General features: G+C 47.9%; 1 protein-coding gene across 1 annotated transcript in view; it reads right to left on the bottom strand.

Annotated features, from left to right (window-relative positions):
- The window catches only part of PITPNM3 (PITPNM family member 3), a 73,312-nt gene that overhangs the window by 25,893 nt on the left and 33,039 nt on the right, over positions 1 to 14,380 (bottom strand). Inside the window, exons 4-6 of the mRNA XM_033171909.1 lie at positions 12,731 to 12,778; positions 1,506 to 1,582; positions 441 to 676 (exon numbers count right to left, since the gene is read on the bottom strand). Coding sequence (XP_033027800.1) covers positions 441 to 676; positions 1,506 to 1,582; positions 12,731 to 12,778 — 361 coding nt within the window. The remainder of the gene's footprint in view (positions 1 to 440; positions 677 to 1,505; positions 1,583 to 12,730; positions 12,779 to 14,380) is intronic.

Raw genomic sequence — 14,380 nt, 5'->3', positions numbered from 1 at the left:
AGTCTGACCAAACTGCAGGAGGCAGTGGAAGACAGGAATGCCTGGCATGCTCTGGTCCATGGGGTCACGAATAGTTGGACACGACTGAACGACTAAACAACAACAACAACATCAATATCTCCTCTTGATCAACTTATTTCCAAAGCTAAAAAGTCTCAAACACTGCAACCTTTCCTTATGGGCCTGTCGCTCTATCAATCATTTTGCTTGCCCCTTTCTGAACCTTTTCCAGCTCCACAATATCCTTTTCAAGGTGAGGCACCCAGTACTGTTTGCAGTATTTATTTGTCCATACAATAGAAGCCTGCGAAGGAGATCCTGGCTGTTCCCATTTCCCAGGTGGGAGGCTGAGCCTAAGGGAGAAGGTTTCCCCTTTCCTCACTCAGGACTAGTTGACTGAACAATGCAACACGACAGCCAAAAACCCACAGAAAACTCACTTTGCCATGAGGGAGAAGGCCTCTGAGCAGACAGCTGGGCAAGGGACAAGCTTGATCAGGATGTGGCCCAGGGCAGCCGGGAAGTGGGCCCGTGTCACCTTCTCGAACACCAACGTGAAGGTGTTGATGTCACCCATCTTGGTGCTGGGCTCCCCGCCGCCCGTGTCCAGGATGTTGCCGCCATGCAGGACCAGGATCAAGACGTGGGTTTTGCAGTTCTGCTGCTGACCTCCTTCCTGGGGAGAGAGAGAGAAAAGTGAACCAAGCTATGTACCTACCTAGAAGAGCAAACCAATCTGAGGATAAAGGCCTGAGCAGATCTTGTTTTGGAGTCAAGGGGCAATGGAAACCTCGTGAGAAAAACCAAAGAGCCTTGTGGCAGTGCATTCTACAGGGAATGAGTGAGTTGCAGGGCTGGAAGGGAACTCCAAGGGCCATCTATTACAACCCCCTGCAATGCAGGAATCCCAGCTCAAGAATCCCTGGCAGGTGGCCATCCAATCTCTGTTTATAAACCTCCAACTAAGGAGAGCCTGCCACCTGCTGACGTTCCTCTGTCAAACAGCTCTTACCCTCAGAAAGTTATTCCCAATGCTCGCCAGATTCTCCTTTCTTGTCATTTGAATCTACTACTGGTTCGGTTCTTCCCCTCTAGAGCAGCAGAAAACCTTCTTTCCCCTCTTCCTTTAACCCTTTAGATATTCGAAGGTGGCTATCATATCTCCTCTCAGTCTTCTCTTTCCCAGGCTAAACATACCCAACTCTCTCAACAGTTCGTAAGGCACCTTCAAACAGAGTTTGGATGGCCATCTGCAAAGGAAAACTTGAGCTGTGATTCCTGCACTGAAGGGGGTTGGGCTAAATGACCCTTGGGGTTCCCTTCCAATCCTACATTCCTACAATTCTATTACCCTCCCCACAATAAAAACCAGGAGAAATCAAAGAGAGCCCCACACCCCATGACGTCCAAAACTTTCCTCTGCGGAGCCCACCCCCACCCTCCTCCTGCCCCTCTCCCACACACTGCCTGTTTATTTCCTGAAGTGCGATATGGCCATGGCTCACCTCACTCTCCTCGTGGATCTCGATGCTGCCTTGCGCAGGATAGCGGTGCTTCCTCAAAGAGGCTCTGTAGAGCTCCCCTGGAGGAAAAGAGAGAAATTGGGGTCACCTTTCAAACGCTTTTACTGCTGGTTGTCCTGGACAACCGCCAAATGGGCCGCTGAATTTTCTCTCCTGCCAGCCCTGATATAATAGTCACGATCTGCAGGGACCACCTGGGTGGCAACCTGAAGGGCTGTATTCTTCCATATGAACCAGCCTGGGCTCTGAGTTCATCGGGGGAAGCCCTTCTTCTCAGTCCCACCACCCTCACAGTCCCGCTTAGTGAGGACGCAGGACAGGGCCTTCTCGGTAGCTGCTCCCAGGCTTTGGAATTCCCTCCCTAGAGAAGCCAGACTGGCTCCCTCCTTGTTGTCCTTCCTCTGGCAGCTGAAGACTCCTAGGTTCTCACAGGCCTTTGGGAACTGACTGTTGCTTTTTCTTCTTTTTTAAGGAAGTGGCTTTTAATAGTGCTGTGCTGATTTTACTGTCTGTGTTTTAATAGACTTGTTTTCTACTTGGCTTTAATTTCTGCTAGAGTTTAATTACTTTCTAACCATCACGTTTTATAGGTTTTTAGCTTTTTGTATTTTATCTGTGTTGTTTTGATTTCTGCAAACTGCCTTTGAGTCCCAGTCTGGAAAGAAGGCAGGATATAAATAAATTTAGTAATAGTAATAATAGCAGAAGAATGAGGGCAAGCAGGGGAGAGTGTGTGCATATAGTGTGGTCTGGCTTATACAAACTTGTCTATTATTATTATTATTATTATTATTATTATTATTATTATTATTATTTCCATTACCTGTAATAAAGAAAGTAGAGACACAACTAATAATGAAATATCTGCAATAATAGGAAATGGGTGTATTATAATTTACCTAATTTAATTCAGAAGTAGGTTTTACGTACACGCAGAAATTTCCTTATGATGTCTCATTGTTCTATATATGTTGCTGATTTCGATTCTGTTTTTAGTTTTATGAGTCAGAATGGGATCTTGCAGGCAACAGGCTCCCCTGCCCCAGAGAACCAGGGCACAACTTCCTGCATTGCAGGGGGTTAGACAAGAGGACCCTTGGGGCCCTTTCCAACTCTACAATTCTACGATTTCCCCATTGGTAAGATAACAAGGGGAAGAGGGAGGGAGGTGAAAGTCCCACCAGGGGGCTCAATCTCGCACATTACATTCCTGAAATCTCTGGAGGAGACTCTACAAAATGTAAGGTGTGATGAAATTGTGAGGAAAGGTTTTTATACTCCTGTATTTCCCCCCCCCCCCAAAAAAAAGCTGCTTGCTCGGTCACTCCCCACCCCAGGCTTTTCTTCCACCCGCTCAACTCTGTCTTCTCGCTATCTCTGCCTCTGTTACTGGTAGTTGTCAAGGAAACGGCCGCAGGACAGAATCCAATTATCTCTGTGGCAAAACCTGGCTGCCATGTCCATCTCTGGGGCGGCCACCAGGAGCTCTGCCCCAGCTGCCCCCACTGCCCCCCATTTTGCATTTTGATGTCAAACTCTGCGCCAGTTTTGGGGAGCAGCCACAGGGCCAGAACTTCTTTCTCTCGCTTCCAGAGGCTTCTCTCCTTGGCTCCACCTGTGTATGCACTGCCTCCTCCCTGGGACTGCACCAGCAGAGGATGGGGTCCTGCATTTGAAGACTCCTGCCCCACATTATCCAAAACCTTCCTGTCAGGGAAGAAGACTCCTCACACTTCCTGTTTGCTGCACTAGTTTTCTACAGGCAGGGTTTGTTTAAAAGATGCCAGAGGGTATTTTTAAAAATGAAATCACTGCAGTCTCAAAAAAAAGGGTGCTGGCCCAGAAAATGTGCTCTGATCCAAAGTGGCTCTACTCATGGGCAACAGGGTGAGGTGGGATATCTGAGGGACAGAGGATAAAAGCCAGGATAAAAGGTTGGGGTCCCAGCCCCTTTGACTGCTGGCTTTCTACATGCAGGGAATTTTAAACATGGAGCAGGGGAATTCAAAACTGCGATCCCTCTGAAGGGCGTACTGCCACTACAGTTCTGGCCACTTGACTACCTCACGTTTATTTCTTTATTTCACAAAAATTTATACATTGCTTGATAGTTTTAAAAAAGCGGTTTACAAAAAAATTAAACAAGAAAATTATCAACAAGAAAAATCAACAATGATAATTACAATACTTTTTTTAAAACGTTAAAACAATGGCAGACTAAAAACAGATTAAAACACACACCAGCTTTCTGAACATTTAGGTAGGCTTATCTAAACAATAATGTTTTTAGCAGGTATCAAAAAGGGTATACAGTGAAGGCACCTGCCTGGTGTCAATGGGCAGGGAGTTCCAGATGTGCAGACGCTGCAACACTAAAAGATGGGTTTCTTACTAATGCAGAACGGGTATTTTGTGGCTCCCTGTAACAGGGCCAACTCGTGCTTATTGAAGCGGTTGAGTGGGCGTAATGCAGGGCTTCAAAAGCAGACTAGCACAATAACATCACCCTAGAAAAGTGATACATTTTTTGCATCCTGGCTGGGCAACAAGGGAGTTCCTTGCTGTGAGGATTTGCCTGGGGAAACTCCTTCTGTGTGGGAGCTGAATCACCTGATGCCACAGTCAACATGGGACATGCAGGCAATGAGCCTATGAGGCCAATTCAGCTGGTTTGAGGTGGAAATCCTGAGTTGCGGATTGTTCCCAAAGACCATCCATTGCAGAAAACATTCGGCTCTTATTTCTCCATAAGACATGAATCAGTAGAGGCCACACAGTCTATGGGCCATTGCCAGGATGCAGGGGTAAAATGGATGAGGAGAAACAAGCCGAGCTTGAATCCTGGCAAGATGGAGGCACTGTGTGCGAGAAGCTCCTGTGTTTGGGAAATTGCTCAGCTGCCTACCCTGGATGGGTTTGCTCTCCCCCCACCCCAGAAGGAGCAGAGTCACAGTTTGGGGTTGCTTCTGGATCCAGCTCTGTCACTGAAGGCCCTGGTAGCATCAGTAGCTAAAAGTGCCTTTTACCAACTGTGGCTATTTCAACAGCTGTGGCCATTCCTGCCCCAGGAAAACTTTGCCATAGTTCATTCATTGGTTACTTGAAAACAGGATTGCCGTAATATGCTCTATGTGGGACTTCCTTTGTGCTTGATCTGGAAGCTGCAGTTAGTGCAGATTGCTGACAGGAGTGAGGTCTTGCAAGCATACCACACCTGGTTGCCGATGCCCTACCTGGCCAGGTTCAAAGGTGCTACTATTAGTATAAAAAGGTAAAGGTAAAGGGACCCCTGACCATTAGGTCCAGTCGCGGACGACTCTGGGGTTGTGGCGCTCATCTCGCTTTACTGGCCAAGGGAGCCGGCGTACAGCTTCCAGGTCATGTGGCCAGCATGACTAAGCCACTTCTGGCGAACCAGAGCAGCGCATGGAAATGCTGTTTATCTTCCCGCCAAAGCGGTACCTATTTATCTACTTGCACTTTGACATGCTTTTGAACTGCTAGGTTGGCAGGAGCAGGGACCGAGCAATGAGAGCTCACCCTGTCGCGGGGATTTGAACCGCTGACCTTCTGATCGGCAAGCCCTAGGCCCTGTGGTTTAACCCACAGCGCCACCCGCATCCCTATTAGTATACAAAGCCCTTAACAACTTACAACCAGTTGACCTCTGAGATTGCCTTCTGAACATGTGCCCACTTGACCGCTTTGATCGGCAGAACTGGCACTGCTACAAGTGCCACATAATACACATTCTGCATTTATAAGAACTCCTACACTTTGGAACACCCTGCCTCTTGACATCAGGCAGGCCCCTTCACTGTACTCTTTTTGTTGCCTGATGAAATCATTCCTCTTTAGGTAACCCCACCCAGATGTTTAGAAAGCTGTTGCTTTAATTCGGATTTGGTCTACTGCTATTTTAACTTTTCAGAAGTTTTAAATTATGGTTGCTGATTTTTCTTAGTACTAAAATTAATGGGTTTTTCCCCTTTTGGGGGATGTCTTTCTCTCTCTCTCTCTCTCTCTCTCTCTCTCTCTCTCTCTCTCTCCCCCCCCCCCCGTTTCCAATGAAGTGTATGAATTTTGTGGATGAAATAAAATGCCCCTGTTGACATCTCCTGAAGCACTGACACACACCACGGGTGTGGGGTTCTTTCCAGTCCGAGGGCCACTTTCCATTCTGGTCACATGCTGACGCTGTTTGGGGCCAGAGCCAAAAGTGAGCAAAGCTCCAGGATGCTGCTGAGGCAACGTGCATGTTCTACCTCAGCAGCAGGATCTTTGGCCGAGGTCCTGAAACCCACACCAAGGTCACTCTCCAAGGTGCTGATTTTACATCACCTCCCTGCCTGTCTGGAAACCAATGAATACTGACTGTTTCCAAGGGGCACTGGGGACTGTGAATGGTCCTGTCATCCAAGTGGAGGGGAAACAGCCAGACCCACCCAATGGAAAAGGAGAAACCTGTGACCTTGCAGTTGAGCATACACCAGGGATGAGGTTGTATGCAGGTCCCCAGAGCAAGAGAAGAGGAAGAGGACCATAAAGAAAACAGGGTGATTTCATTAGCTGCCTGAATGAAGCTGATTATGAGGGAAATGATGTGTTGTTCTGTTTACTGGAGGAGTTTTAATGAGGTAAAATTATAAAAGAGACTTAGTAGGACTCAAAGAGGCTCCCAGGTGAGGCTCCAGCTTTTCGCCAGTTTTTCCTTGGCAGCCTTTGTACTGTCATTACTGCAAGTTATGCTAATTACATCATTATACAAACTATGGGAGGAAAGAAGGTAAATTAAAATCCCACACAGAAGGTAGAACTCAGTAGTGGATGAGAGTCCTCCATTCAAACAGCAGGGGGGAAAGTCCTGATTGGATATGGGCTTGTTTGAGGGGTTTGTTTTGTTGTTGTTTACAATCCAGATCTGGGGAGGGAAGAACCAAGGCAAGCTTTGCGTGGAAGACGGGAGAGGGGGGAGGAAGAAAAAGAGAGGAGGAGGAAGAGGAGGAAAGGGAAAAGGGGGAGGACAGGAGAAGGATAGCATCTTGTCCAGTCTTGCAATTCTATGACCTGGTCCTGGAGGGAGAGTTGACCTCCTGACCAAAGGTAAACTAACTCCAAACTAAGAGCATCTACTATTTCAGATAACACTGGCCAGGCTCAGTTAACTTTCCCTCTTCGCACAGACAAGAATGCTTGGCTGTTCCAGGCAACTCCTCTGCTGGCTGCTAAGTGGTCATTCCTCAGTTGTGCTGCTTCTCCAGAGCAGGGGTAGCAAATGTGGTGTCCTCTACATATACTGCTGGATCCCAATTCCCAGCGGCCAGCAGGACCAGCAGTCAGGGACCAAGGGAGTTGCAGTCCAAGAACATCAAGAGGGCACCCCATTAGCTAACCCTGTTCTGATCTATTCTATTCACTGCATTTACATCCCACCTTTCTCCTGCAAGGAGGATCAAGGTGGCTGACATGGCTCTCCCCTTCCTCATTTAATCCCCACAACAACCCTGTAAAGTAGGTTAGGCTGAGAGGCAGTGACTGCTCCAGGAGGCAGAAAGGCAAGAGTTGCTCGGCCCCTGGAGGCAGCACCACCGCCTACCACTCTTGAGCAAGGCTGAGGCATCAATGGCCTACCCAACCCTCCTGGGTGACAAGGCCCAGGCCCCCCTGTCTTAACATGTTAGCCAGCCAGCCTTCAACCATCAAGACAGCAATCTGCTAGACAGGGATGGCGCCACCCAAAATGGAAGAGCTGTGCTTAATCAGAAAACACAGGCCTTATTCCACATTCCAGGCAACCTGCCTCCATGGCTTCCTAAGGCATTTGTAGATAACAAGAAAAACGTCTCTGCTAAGATTTCTCAGAAGAGCTCCAGGCCATGGAGGGAAAGATCTGACTGGCAGAGAGGCAGCAGTGCTTCCTGGGGAAACCTCTACTCCTCATAAGAATGTAAGCAGAGCCTGCTGGATCAGGCCAAAGGAAGGGGCATCTAGTCTAGCATCCTGTTCTCACAGTGGCCAACCAGATTCCCAGTATGGGAAGCCTGCAAGCAGGACAAGCAAAAGAGCACTATCCAGTTGTTCTCCATTGCCCAGGATTCAGAGGTAGACTGTCCCTGGGCATGGAGGTTCTGCTCTCACAATAGACCTCCATAAGAAGATCTCCCAAAGGGGGCCCATTTCCTCCACCATCACAAGGGCATCAAAAGAGGCTGCTGGATCAGGGCAATGACTCATCTCGTCTAGCATCCTGTTCTCACAGTGGCCAGCCGGAAGCTTGTGGGAAACTCACAAGCAGGATCCGAGCACAATAGCCCTCTCCTCTCCTGTGGTATTCAGAAGCATTTCTGCCTCTGACTGTGGAGGCAGAGCATAGCTATCATGGTTGGCAGCATTCAATAACCCTCTCCTCCTTTAATTGTGCAATCCTCTTTCAAAGCCATCCAAGTTGGTGGCCATCACTGACTCTTGCAGAAGTGAGTTCCACAGTTTAACCATGCAGTGCGTGAAGAAGAATTCAAGAGCATGTTAAGCCCAGTGTGGAACTCCTGCCTCAATGAAACCCTCCCCTTTTGTGCAGAGGCAGAAGGGGGGTTGAGTTAATGGGGGGGGCAGCCTCATTAAATAAGCCCGACTTGAGCCACCAATGAACGGAATAGGAAAACTAATCTTTGCTGCAAAGGCAAAATTGCATCTCCCCATTTCATGTAACTTGCAGGGAGCAATTCAGAACCTGTTCCAAAGGCTTCCTGGCCTCCAACTGGGATGCTAGCAGGTAGAAAACAGGGACAAGCCAAGGATTCCACCCTGGAGAACAAGATGCTCGAAAACTGGCTTATGAATCACAGCCAGGAAAGCTGGAATTTATTTTTCCTCTTTTCTTTGCAAGGGAAAAAAGGAACTCACCAGGAGGGTCTGTACTCAATAGCAGACATCCTGCTGCAGGGCTGGCACAGCAAAGCCCTGCATGGGAGAAACATGCCAGGCTCTTTTTGTGGGAAGAAAATAGTAAAAAGTACAGGGGGGGATTTGGACTAATGGTATCTGGGAGAAAGAAGTGGAGAGCCCTATGGCTCTCAAGTTAATTTCAGGCAGGTAGGTAGCAAAGGGGGAGGGATAGGGATAGGAGAAGGAGAGGAAAGAGAAGTTCTGGCCCCCTGCCAGGATTTATTATTTGTTGTGTTTATATTCCATTTTTCCTTCATGGATATCAAGGTTGCATTTGAACCCTGGTCTCCCCAGTTACCAGTCCAGCACTCTGACCACTATACCACCACCCTTGCAAGGGAATGAGGCCTTCAACAACAACAAACCAGACTCAACATGCATTTCCTGGGGAGGGAAGCAGAAGGTCAAATGCAGCTTCTCTCTGCTAGGTTTGGGAGGACCATTTTGCACAGCAGCTGGCAGAATCAGTAGGTTCTGCCCTAGACTGAGAACATGGCAGAAAGTAGCAGTCAACTGTACAGCATCCAGAGCTAACAGGGGTGCCCTTTAAAAGTCATAGCAGAGGCCCAGCATTGGGGTGGTGGTGGTGGAGGTGCAAGCATGCCCACTCGCCATTCTGGGCAACAATTGAGAGGGAAGAGCTAGTCCTGCTCACACAGTAACAGGTCTTCATACATTCCAGCGACATAGCAAAGTCACCCACCTCCATCTGATAATACATGAAGGACATCACAAGTTACAGGAGTCACAAAGTGCCTGGTCTTTGGCAAAGCCAGCCCAGCTTCCAAGGCAGGACCTCTCCACAATATCTGGTTATCTGCTCCACATCCTGTCTTGGTGAAAGGACAGCACCCACAGATGTCTGGAGAGACCTGGTATTGACAAGGTGCCCATTCCAAAGTGGTGCTTATGATCCTTGAGATGAAGATTAGCAGATAAACCAAGGTCCAGTAGCTGGACAGAGCGATTCTTTCAGGACCACGGACAGGTCGCTTTGGGGGAGTCAGTGACATTTTCAGGACTATGGACAGATCATTGGGACAGAGCCTGTCATGTTTTCAGGACCTCGGACAGAACTCTTGGAGGGAGCCACTCGCCCAAAAGAATTCCCAGCTCCAAGGAAGACCTTTTCTCTCTGGGGAACAAATATCCTTAAAGGGGCAGCAGCCCTCATGCCCTGAACCAGCTCTGGTCACTTGCTGCCTAGCATCAGTAGGATATCCCAGGGGGCTGGGAGGGGGCTGGTGTGGGAGGGGGCTCAGCCTCTTAAGGGCATCAGATGCAGGGAAGTGCTTCTCTGGAGTTTCTGGTTTGTGGGGTCCAGCCACCCCTTGCTCCTCCTCCTAGCCCTAGCTACTGCTGCTGCAGACCATCACAGAAGCTGGGCTTCATAAAGCATCCATTGCTTCACGGGGGGGGGGGACAAGGACTAATTTTCTGTCTTGCCTGCTGCAGAGAAGCCGAGAGCCACCAGGCAAGAAGGTTGATGAAAAGGCAAGTAATAGGCAGCATGATAGAAGTTTATAAAAGTGTACCATTAAACTGTGGAACTTGCTCTAACAGGTGCATGAAGCCAACTATTTGGGTTACTTTAAAAGATCAGACACTCATGGATGATAATAAGGCTATCAATGGCTACTACCAATGGTGGCTATTGTTCTGCCTCCATGGCTAGAGGCAGTAAGTACTGTGTCTGAGTGCCAGCTGCTGGAAACCGCAGGAGGGGAGAGTGCTCTTCTGCTAGTTTCCCACAGGCATCTGTGTTGGCCACTGTGATAGGAAGAAGAGTTTGGATTTGATATCCCGCTTTATCACTACCCTAGGGAGTCTCAAAGTGGCTAACAATCTCCTTTCCCTTCCTCCCCCACAACAAACACTCTATGAGGTGAATGGGGGTGAGAGACTTCAAAGAAGTGTGACTAGCCCAAGGTCACCCAGCAGCTGTATGTGGAGGAGCGGAGACACGAACCCGGTTCACCAGATTACGAGTATACAGCTCTTAACCACTACACCACAGGATACCGGACTAGATAGGCTATTGGCCTGACCCAACAGGCTCTTGTGTTCTTATGGTTGTGTTTGCCCATTTGTAAGAGACCTTCCTGGTTGCAGGGGAGATAGAGCAGGCAGGCTGCCTAGGGAGGGGGGGGATAGCTTTGCAAGGAGTAGTCAAGCAATTGACCAGAGCAGCAGGCCTGGATCCAGCACCTGAGTCAAAAGCATCTCCACCCACCCATCCCTCCAGCCAGCCCTGTTAAAGGTCTCTCCAAACCACGCATCCTACCCAAAAATGCTCAGTCCTTGAAGGTTAAGATTCTTGCTGCTCCTTTATGTATGGGCACGTGGGAAGGGGGAAATAATCACTCAGTGCCTCACAAAGTCCTTTTCAGCTCTTCTTATGTTTGTTTTTTAAAAGGAGAAGAATTGCCAACAATTGAGAATTAACAAGCCGATGCTAACGAATGGTGCCGGGGTGGAGGGGGTGGGGTGGGGGGTGAAAGCCTGTCATTCTCGCATTCCCCGATGAAATCAGACCCGTTTTCCTGCCATCTGTTGCACTGTTGCTAGCTGTTTATGACAACAAATCTGTCAAAGAGAAATAAACTTGCATGCGGGCTGTGGGCATATGGTTCCTATTAGCAAGTGATAAAAAAAAATATCTAGAAAGAAAAACCTGATGGAAGATTGAAATGCTTACAGGCTACTGTGTGTGTGTGTGTGTGTGTGTGTGTGAGAGAGAGAGAGAGAGAGAGAGAGAGAGAGAGAGAGAAGTGGCACACGAGGGGGGTGGGAGCTGGGAAGCCCCCCGGAATCAGTGCTGCCCAGCCTGCAATCTGCCCACTTTATAGAAGCGCAGGCTTTTGGCACCGACTCTGCAGCCACAGAGAGCCCGTTTCGGACCAGCTCCCTGTGGACCTTCATGTTAGAGAGATCAATAAAGCTTGGCTTTGGGATTGAGCGTAATGAATTTTGCTTTGTACAACGATAAGAGTGAAGGTGACATGGGGTGTGAGTGAGGGTGGCATTTGATGATTCAAGGACTGCTTTGGCCACAAGAGCAAAGCGGTGCAAAAATGTTCTGACATGTGTAACCGCACACTGCGCTTGGTGAAGACAGGGCCTTCTTGGTGGCTGCTCCCAGGCTTTGGAACCCCATCCCTAGAGAAGCTAAAGGGCTCCCTCCCTCCCTGTTATCCCTTTCTAAATTCCGGCAGGCTTTGGGAAATGGAACTTCTTTTAAGGAAAAGACTCTGAACAGTGCCATTATGTTTCTATTATCTGTATTTCATTGAATCACAGAATTGTAGAGTTGGAAGGGACCCTGAGGATCATCTAGTTCACACACACAAACAAACAAACACACAATGCAGGAATATGCAACTGTCCCATATGAGGAAAGAACTTGCCACCTTGGTATTATCAGCAGCACGCTCTAACCAACTGAGCTATCCAGAGTTTAATTATTTTTTATTGATAGTCTTTTATGTGATTTTAGCTTTTGTCATTTCATCTGTGTGGTTTTAATTTGCATAAGCCACCTTGAGTCCCTGTCTGGGGGAAAGCAAGATATAAATAGAAATAACAAGAACAACAACAACAACTGCCCTGTAAACAAATCACAATGAATGCTCGCTAAAGGATGGGCAGAGTCTAACCTTTGCATAAGCAACTCAGGATAAATACCCAATAAACAGGTTGTCTGGAGGAGCACTGAGTCTTGAAATCTGCAACTACCCTGACCCATGGCCTGCCCCACACCACACATCACAAACTCCAGGGATCACTTTTTCTATTTGAGAGGCTTGTTAACTGAAGGTGCCAGGGGGTGGACTTAGGAGCCTGTGCATATCCAAGCCTGGGCTCCCCCCCCCCACACACACACATAGACATACAAAAAGAGCATCTGGGGCTGTACATAATAATAATTTATTTATACCCCACCCATCTGGGCGGCTTCCAACAAAAGATTAAAAATACATTAAAACACCAGTCATTAAAAACTTCCCTAAACCAAAGGGGAGGCAGAACTACTGAGAGTGAAGACGCACCAAAACATGGCTTTCAAGTCATAAATAATCAACATCATAATCCCGAGGACGGGGCTGAACAAAAATCTGATTTTGGCCTCCAGATGGCCTTAGAAAAGAGCATTACAATGGGTTTAATCCCAGTTACCATTTGAAATTGAAATGTAAGAATGAACCCCCTGGAGGAAAAAAGGAGGAGGTTTTTTTATTTTTTAAAAAAGCACCAGGACTCACTTTGTTTTTCCTGCAGGACTCCAGATGAGCAGAAGGACAGATCTTCGCCTGCCAGAGGGAAGCAAGAGGGGCAAAGTTAGCATCTCTTGGCCAGAAGTACAAGGAAACTGCCTCTGTGTGGCATCTGCTGAGCCACAAATTGCTCTCCCTCCCAGACACTTTCAAGCTCCAAAGTCTCTATTATTTATTTGTTTGTTTGTTTGTTTGTTTGTTTTTATTACAATTTTTATTAAAAGGTTTTTAAACAATTACCAAGCATTAAGTGCCATCTTCCAGGACAAATGCATGCACAGATGTTAAGTCTTGAATGCAGTCATCCATATGACATCAAAACTGAGCTGGAAAATCTTTCCCATGACAGTTTAAGCTCAAATCCACAGGGTATTCTTCAGTTTAGAGTATTAAGATAATTTCTCCAGAGCGGTTGTTATGACCGAGATGGAAGGGAGATAATTGCACTATTGTTAATAAATGGTATAAATTGAGAGCACACAGAGCCAAACCCATGTTTTGTTATTCCTCTGATGGTGAGCTAAGTGCTCCATAATAAGGAGCTATATTCCACCCACATTGGGTCCAAGTTTCAAGCTCCAAATTTGACCTTCCAAGCCCATGGCAAAGCTTGGCTGCTCCAGGAAGGGACTTTCCTGCCTCCCCCACCACTAACCTCCATCTCCCACCCAAGCCAATGTGGCAGTTGCATCACTGGGACTCTTGAAAGGCCATACAATTATACTAATTACCATGAGGAATAAAGATAGGGTGGTGCAAATGGAAAGCAGTGAGAGTTGGGTGGATGGGTAGAAACAGACAGCTCAGAGCCAAACAAGCTCAGGAGAGACAGAAGAAAGGACCCTATTGCACAATGTGTAACCCATCCAAAATACAGTGATGGCTACTGGTTTGGGTGGTTTTAAAACCGGCCCAGGGCCCCTCCAAGTGTTAGTGGTCCACAGGGGCCATCATCAAAAGAACCCAAGAAGAGCCTGCTGGATCAGGCCAATGGTGCAGTTTATGCACCATCCTCTTTCCACAGTGGGCAACCCGATGCCTCAGTGGGAAACTTGCAAGCAGGATGCAAGCACAAGAGCCCTCTCCCCTCCTGCAGTTCCCAGAAACTGGCATTCAGAAACAAAGTGCCCTACCGAGGGGGAGGGGCGATGGGGGTGGAGTAAGACACCCTCACCCTATGGCAAGCTGGAAGATCAATTAGGCTGGGAGATGCTTGTTGGACCCCAAGCAGCCCTGTTCTGCTCTATGAGCAAGATCGAACTCGGCACCAAATTCCGGTCCTTAGAATCCAAAGCCAATATGACCTGCTTCACCTCGTAGCCAGGTTTAAGATCCAGATTTAAGACCCAGATTTAAGATCGAACACAATCCTGCTCCACCTCACAGCCAGATTTAAGACTTGATAGGCTGTTACATAACCTACACAAGATGGGACACAAAAGAGAGATAAAAGCACCATTTGCAGGTTTCATTCCCTAAGAGGCTTGCACTGCAATGACGACAACTCCCAGGGGGAAGCCAGATCTGAGGTTCTCAGCCCTGTCATTCCCCGCTAAATGGCTCTGTTCCTTGTCAGATTAATCTGCTTCCCCCATGCCCCACCTTGCCTGCTGTCAAGAGGAGAAAAAAAGCTTGGGA

This window comes from Lacerta agilis, chromosome 15 (assembly GCF_009819535.1).
Source record: "Lacerta agilis isolate rLacAgi1 chromosome 15, rLacAgi1.pri, whole genome shotgun sequence".
Taxonomy (NCBI): Eukaryota; Metazoa; Chordata; class Lepidosauria; order Squamata; family Lacertidae; genus Lacerta; species Lacerta agilis.
This window is presented reverse-complemented; position numbering and strand designations above follow the sequence as displayed.